This window comes from Penaeus monodon, unplaced genomic scaffold, assembly GCF_015228065.2.
Source record: "Penaeus monodon isolate SGIC_2016 unplaced genomic scaffold, NSTDA_Pmon_1 PmonScaffold_821, whole genome shotgun sequence".
Classification (NCBI taxonomy): domain Eukaryota; kingdom Metazoa; phylum Arthropoda; class Malacostraca; order Decapoda; family Penaeidae; genus Penaeus; species Penaeus monodon.
In genome coordinates, this window is record NW_023663449.1 from 32,870 (window position 1) to 41,442 (window position 8,573).

Here is an 8,573-nt window from a genome sequence, read left to right on the forward strand (position 1 = left end):
ACAACACAGTGAGTATACAAACATGGCGCAGTGATCCAGTTATTCAGTTCTGACGCCAGCCCTGTGGCCTGTCGCCTGCCCGTGCCTCCTCCACCCTCGTGGCCGCTCAGTAAATAACCCGCTCAGGAGTGATTTTCATTAGTGCAGTGAATTGTGGTGCTATAGTGAAGTGTAGTGTTGTGCTGTGGCTATTGTGTTTAGTGCAGTGCTCTATTTAGCAGCATAAGGGTGCCGAATCGAAGCATATCGAAGATCGTAGGAGCGAGACACTTCTGCGCTCTCTACGACGCTTCGTGAGCGACTGATTCTCTCGCGTCGCGGCTCGCCTACCCGCACGTGCCCGGCGTGACGTCACGGCACTGCCACGCACACACTCACTCCCCCACACTGCATGGTCGGAATTTCACCGGATTTTCGCCGAATTTGCTGTATTATCTTTACACCCTTACCACGGTACCATGGGTAAAGGAAAGAAACCGCAAGAGGCCAGTAAGAGCGACACTGAGAAACCAGACTCTAGCCTTGAAGAGTCTGAAGGAGCCAGTGCCAGCATCCCACCTTCCACAGATATTACTACATTGCTCCAGTGGATAATACTGAGGGATGAAAAGAGGGAAGAAGCACGTCGGAAGGAGGAGGAATATCGTTACAGGATAGGAACCCGTCGGAAGGCAGGGGAAGCCCGTCGGAAGGCAGAGGAAGCCCGTCGGAAGGCAGAGGAAGCCCGTCGGAAGGAAGAAGAGGCAGCACGCAGAAAGGATGATTTTGCCCGTTTTCAGGAGCTGATCCTTCGCCTCACTCCCCAGCAGCCCGTAGATTCAACTGCGAGTTCGCCAGTGAGCAGTTCCGCTGCGTCCAATGCTTCTCACTCTCCGCCGACGCCGGAGGAGCTGCCTACCGAAAATGCGCCGGAGGAGCTGCCTGCCGAAAATGCGCCGGAGGAGCTGCCTACCGAAAATGCGCCGGAGGAGCTGCCTGCCGCAGATGCGCCGGAGGAGCTGCCTGCCGCAGATGCGCCGGAGGAGCTGCCTGCCGCAGATGCGCCGGAGGAGCTGCCTGCCGAAAATGCGCCGGACGAGCTGCCTGCCGAGGACACCCCGGAGGAGCTGCCTGCCGAGGACACCCCGGAGGAGCTGCCTGCCGAGGACGCGTCGAAGGAGCTGCTTGCCGAGGACGCGCCGAAGGAGCTGCCGTCCGAGGACACCCTGGAGGAGCTGCCTGCCGAGGACTTGCCGGAGGAGCTGCCTGCCGAGGACACGCCGGAGGAGCCGCCTGCCGAGGAGACCCCGGAGAAGCTACCGGGAGTAGAGGGACTGGTGGAGGAGCGACAGTGCACCAAGTCCGACAGAAGGCAGGACCGTGATCGCCGGAAGAGTGCGGGTGACGGAAGGGAAGGTCCTGGGGCCACACCACCGCTAGAAGTAGGACCACGGAGCCTCGTTGCAGGCATCTCGCAGTTGTGGTTCTCTGATGATATTCTCCACTGGGTGTGCCAGTTCACCTGCGCACCGATGGTGGACATCACTTCCAGCGGGGGGTTTTCTATTTTCCTTCAGCGATGGGGAGTGCGTCATGTCACGTCAAGCTCCCATTACCCACAGTCCAATGGGCATGCAGAGGCTGCTGTGAAGAAAGTCAAGTATCTGATCATGAAGACAGCACCCAACGGGAATATTGACTGTGAGGAGTTCGACAGAGGCTTACTGGAATTGCGTAACGCCCCAAATTTCACTGGTCGTTCTCCTGCTCAAGTTCTGTTTGGTATGCCCCTTCGCTCCTGTGTGCCTGCCCACTCTAGTGTCTTCATGAAGAAGTGGCAGACCAAGGCTGAAGACTGCGACCGTCGTGCTGCAGTACGAGCCAAGGACGTGAAGACCCGCTATGACACTCGCGCCCACTCACTTTCCAAGCTAACAGTTGGGGCGCATGTGCGCATCCAGGATCCCACCCCCAAGCGTTGGGATAAGTTTGGCACTGTCATGGGTATTGGCAAATCTCGTGATTATCACATCAGGCTTCCAAGTGGCCGTATACTGTGGCGCAATCGACGCTTCTTGCGCCCTACACAGCTCATGATTGGACACTCAACTGATTTGGAAGAACAGATGTCAGATGATGCACCTGGATCTTCCGCCCCATCTGTGCCTGTTGAACCTCGACGTTCGGAACGTATCACATCGAAGTCCGTTCAAGACTCCCGCTAGTGAACGTAAAGGGGGGAGGGAGATGTGGGTTGTGATAATGAAGTGAGTTGTGATACTTATGTGAGTTGTGAGCGCCATATTGTGATGCCGCCATATACGGGATATGATGACAATATTATCGTACCTGTATTGTGATAATTATATGATTATATTATATACATACTGCCTTTTGTGTGATATGTTACACCATGTGAAATATAGAAGATTATGTTTAGCTTATATTGCTGTGTAGCATATCGCCTATGTAAAAGAGTGAGATTCTCTGTACAATTTATAGAGTACAATATTTTATCTTGTGTCTGTAGTCACACGTCTGGCAGTAGCGCTCTCGGGCATGGCCGACGCGTGGCGCACGGGACTGTGAAGAGCTCCCTTTTATTTTGTCAGAGCTGATCTACAATGAACCTACTTTAATTTTAATTGGTGTGTTCTTCTCCCTCCAGCATCATAGAGAAACACCAAACAAACAGGTATACGAACACAACACAGTGAGTATACAAACAGTGGATAGGCGGTCCCACAGCCTGCCGACCCCCTTTATCTGGGGCTGTGTTGGTGGGGGCGGCAGAGGTGGCGTGCACCCGGAGTGACCACCCGAGGCTTAACCTCAGGCGTGCTTTCCGGGTAGGCGCTTGGAACATCCGGTCCTTGCGGCAGGATGAGCGGTTACCTCTGCTATCGCGGGAATTGAAGCGACTGGGAGTTGAGGTGGCTGCCCTCTCAGAGGTGAGAAGACCTGGTAGCGGCACGATCAGTGTGGGTGGTTACACCTACTACTGGTCGGGCCGCAGCGATGGTCACCACCTCCAGGGTGTAGCCATAGCCATCTCCAGTCGACTTCAGCCTGCGGTAGTCGAGGTGACACCGGTTGATGAGCGTATCATGGCATTGAGACTGAAGCATGCTTTTGGCTTCATGTCTCTTATTGCTGTATACGCTCCTACCGATGTACATAAAACCGATGTGAAAGAGGCGTTCTACGCCAAACTCGCATCTGTGGCAGACGATTGCCCCCGGCGAGACATTCGCATGGTTCTGGGCGACTTCAATGCGGTATCCGGCTGTGACCGAGCTGGCTACGAGATGTCTGTCGGCCCCCATGGCTCGGGAGCTGATCCCAGCAGCGAGAATAGCCTCCTTCTCCGGGACTTTGCTAGGTCCCAGAAAATGAGGATCTCTGGCTCCTGGTACCAGCGCTCCAACTCGCATCACTGGGCTTGGTACAGCGATACGGGTACAGTGGCCAAGGAGATCGACCACATTCTTGTCAGCACGCGATGGAGGATCCTCCAAAACTGCAGGGTTTACCGGAGTGCTGAGTTCTGTGGCACCGACCATAGGCTGGTTGTGGCTACCCTGCGGGTCCACTTCAAAACTCCCGTCCCTCCAGTGGCCACCCTAAGGTGTTTCACCTGGACAGACTAAGGGAGGAGGAGTGTGCCCGTGGGTTCGCCACGGCAGTCTTTGACCAATTCTCAGAAACCAGCAACCTGACGGATCCAGTTGCTCTGTGGGAGTCCTTCAAGCGCGTAACACTCGAAGCAGCTCAGGAGTCCATTGGCGTACGCCCGAGGACAAGGCAGAATACCATCTCCCTGGAGACATTAGAGGCCACTGAAGCGTGTCGCAAGGCTCGGCTGAATGGGAATCAAGTCTTGCGTCGTTCCATGGTGCGTAGGGCTCGGACACTGCTGAGAAGGGACAAGGAACAGTTCATCAGGAATCTTGCTGAGGAGGTCGAAGGCCATTTCTTGGTAAATGACCTTCGCCCTGCCTACCAAGCCCTGAGAAAACTGAACCCTAAGCCCTCCTCACAGATGACTGCAGTCCGATCAGCGGATGGACGGATCATCTCAGATCATGTTGGGGTTCGTGAACGTTGGGCTGAGTATTTTGAAAAGTTGTACCAGGTGGATCCTCCAACAGTTAGCTTGGATGCAAGCGATGTCTCAGTGCCTGTGCCGGACCCACCCATCAGCGAGGAACCTCCTACCCTAACAGAGGTTAGGCTGGCGATTTCCAAGCTGAAGAGTGGGAAAGCTGCAGGCATATGTGATATCCCTGCTGAACTGCTAAAGGCTGGGGTGAACCTATGGCTCGGGGCCTGCATACAGTCCTGACTGCCATTTGGCAGTCTGGTACCATTCCCCCTGACCTGCTGAGGGGCGTGGTCATCCCTCTCTGGAAGGGGAAAGGGGATCGATGGGACTGTAGCAACTACCGTGGCATTACACTGCTCAGCATACCAGGCAAGGTTCTCGCTCACATTCTTCTGAAACGGATCCGCAACCACCTACTGAGGCACCAGAGACCGGAGCAGTCTGGATTTACTCCAAGAGCGTTTGGAGATGTCGGTACCTATGCAGAAGGACCAAGCTGCGTGTCTTCAAGGCCTTGATACTTCCAGTTTTGCTCTATGGAAGCGAAACCTGGACGCTATCCAGTGCCTTGGAGTCTCGCCTTGATGCCTTTTGTAACAAGTCCCTTCGCCGGATCATGGGGTACAGTTGGCAGGACCACGTGTCCAACCGGCGGTTACACCGTGAGACTGGCATGGGACCTGTTACTTGCATAATCCGGGATCGCCAACTCAGGCTATATGGCCACCTAGCTCGCCTCCCTATGGACGACCCTGCCCACCGGGTTGTCTCTCTGCGAGACAACCCTGGGTGGAGGAGACCTGTGGGACGTCCTAGGAGATCATGGCTTGGGCAGCTCGACGAGACCTGTCGTGAGGAACTAGAGATGGGCCGTGTGCCTGCCTGGAGACTCGCCTCGAGGGATCCTCGTGGCTGTAAGCGAAGGGTGGATGCGGCCATACGCCCCCGTCGGCGTTAGCCCCTTGATGATGATGATGATAATAAATAAACAGGTAAAAGAAAAAAAATCCCAAAAGTCGAAAAAGCGGCAAAATAATTACAGTAATACGTTATTATTTAATTGAAATAATGATATAAATAATGATTAGAAAAACGTTATTATTGTTATTATTATTGTTATTACTATTATTATTGTAGTTGTTATTAGTATAGATGTAAAATTATATATTATAACTGCAATAATTGCAATAATAATGATAATAATTGCAATAATGATGATAATAATTGCAATAGTGATGATAATGACGATGATAATGATGATAATGATGATGATAACGATAATAATGATGATAATCATGATTATAATGATGATAATAACAGGAATTGTGTCCATATATAATAAAAAAATAAGGTATAAGAAAAAAAATCCCAAAAGTAGAAAAAGCGGCAAAATCTAGCGATATAGCCTTTTGAGAGTAGATTCCAAAATGATGTTTTTTCCATTCATTTGATGATTCTGGCAATTATTAGGGTAATAATGATAATAATTACCAGAATTCTATTAATCATGACAATAATGATAAAAGTGAGAATAAAGAGAATTTGGATAACATTTGATGATTATTAATATTATTACTATTATCATTATTATTATCATTATTATCATTATTATTATTATTATTATTATTATTATTATTACTTTAATTATTAGTATTATTGCCAAAAAATATATTATAACTGTAATAATAACAATAATAATAATAATAGGTATAATTATAATAATACTAATTGTTATAATTTTGTTATTAATATTATTATTGTTATTATTATCATTATTATTATTTTTACTGGTAGTATAATTGTAAAAATAATTATTATAACAGTAATAATTACAGTAATAACGATATTAATTGAAATAATGATATAAATAATGATTATAAAAACGTTTATCATTGTTATTATTATTGTTATTACTATTATTATTGTAGTTGTTATTAGTATAGATGTAAAATTATATATTAAAAACTGCAAAAAATTGCAAATAATGAAAAATAATTGCAATAATGATGATAATATTGCATAATGATGATAATAATGATGATAATGATGATAATGATGATGATAACGATAATAATGATGATAATCATGATAACAATGATGATAATAACAGGAATTGTGTCCATATATAATAAAAAAGGTAAAAGAAAAAAAATCCCAAAAGTCGAAAAAGCGGCAAAATCTAGCGAAATATAGCCTTTGAGAGTCGACTCCAAAATGACGTTTTTTCCATTCATTTGATGATTCTGGCAATTATTAGGGTAATAATGATAATAATTACCAGAATTCTATTAATCATGACAATAATGATGATAAAAGTGAGAATAAAGAGAATTTGGATAACATTTGAATGTTATTAATATTATTCTATTATCATTATTATTATCATTATTATCATTATTATTATTATTATTATTATTATTATTATTATTATTATTATTATTATTTTTACTTTAATTATTAGTATTATTGCCCAAAAATATATTATAACTGTAATAATAACAATAATAATAATAATAATTATAATTATAATAATACTAATTGTTATAATATTGTTATTAATATTATTATTGTTATTATTGTCATTATTTTTATTTTTACTGGTAGTATAATTGTAAAAATAATTATTATAACATAATAATTACAGTAATAACGATATTAATTGAAATAAAGATGATAATGATGATGATAATGATGATAATGATGATAATGATGATGATAACGATAATAATGATGATAATCATGATTATAATTATGATAATAACAGGAATTGTGTCCATATATAATAAAAAGGTAAAAGAAAAAAAATCCCAAAAGTCGAAAAAGCGGCAAAATCTAGCGAAATATAACCTTTTGAGAGTAGACTCCAAAATGACGTTTTTTCCATTCATTTGATGATTCTGGCAATTATTAGGGTAATAATGATAATAATTACCAGAATTCTATTAATCATGACAATAATGATGATAAAAGTGAGAATAAAGAGAATTTGGATAACATTTAATGATTATTAATATTATTACTATTATCATTATTATTATCTTTAGTATCATTATTATTATTATTATTATTATTATTATTATTATTATTATTATTATTATTATTATTATTATTATTATTACTTTAATTATTAGTATTATTGCCAAAAAATATATTATAACTGTAATAATAACAATAATAATAATAATAAGTATAATTATAATAATACCAATTGTTATAATATTGTTATTAATATTATTATTGTTATTATTATCATTATTATTTTTTACTGGTAGTATAATTAAAAATAATTATTATAACAGTAATAATTACAGTAATAACGATATTAATTGAAATAATGATATAAATAATGATTATAAAAACGTTATTATTGTTATTATTATTGTTATTACTATTATTATTGTAGTTCTTATTAGTATAGATATAAAATTATATATTATAACTGCAATAATTGCAATAATAATGATAGTAATTGCAATAATGATGATAATAATTGCAATAATGATGATAATGATGATGATAATGATGATAATGATGATGATAACGATAATAAAGATGATAATGATTATAATAGCAGGAATTGTGTCCATATATAATTTAAAAAAAAGGTAAAAGAAAAAAAATCCCAAAAGTCGAAAAAGCGGCAAAATCTAGCGATGTATAGCCTTTTGAGAGTAGAATCCAAAATGACGTTTTTTCAATTCATTTGATGATTCTGGCAATTATTGGGGTAATAATGATAATAATTACCAGAATTCTATTAATCATGACAATAATGATGATAAAAGTGAGAATAAAAAGAATTTGGATAAGATTTGATGATTATTAATATTATTACTATTATCATTATTATTATCATTATCATAATTATTATTATTATTATTATTATTATTATTATTATTATTATTATTATCATTATTATTATTATTATTATTACTTTAATTATTAGTATTATTGCCAAAAAATATATTATAACTGTAATAATAACAATAATAATAATAATAATAAGTATAATTCTAATAATACGAATTGTTATAATATTGTTATTAATATTATTTTGTTATTATTATCATTATTATTATTTTTACTGGTAGTATAATTGTAAAAATAATTATTATAACAGTAATAATTACAGTAATAACGATATTAATTGAAATAATTATATAAATAATGATCATAAAAACGTTATTATTGTTATTATTATTGTTATTACTGTTATTATTGTAGTTGTTATTAGTATAGATGTAGAATTATATAATATAACTGCAATAATTGCAATAATAATGATAATAATTGCAATAATGATGATAATAATTGCAATAATGATGATAATGATGATGATAATGATGATAATGATTATGATAACGATAATAATGATGATAATCATGATAATAATGATGATAATAACAGGAATTGTGTCCATATATAATAAAAAAGGTAAAAGAAAAAAAAATCCCAAAAGTCGAAAAAGCGGAAAAATCTAGCGAAAAAT

The 8,573-nt window shown here is 40.1% G+C and overlaps 1 protein-coding gene across 1 annotated transcript; it reads left to right on the top strand.

Moving 5' to 3' along the window:
* Positions 1-1,805: 1,805 nt before the first annotated feature.
* Positions 1,806-2,096, top strand: LOC119571829 (the record flags this gene model as incomplete). Its single annotated transcript, XM_037918949.1, has 1 exon — positions 1,806-2,096. A coding segment is annotated over exon 1 (291 nt), but the record flags the coding sequence as incomplete, so codon positions are not given.
* Between the last annotated feature and the right edge of the window lie 6,477 nt (positions 2,097-8,573).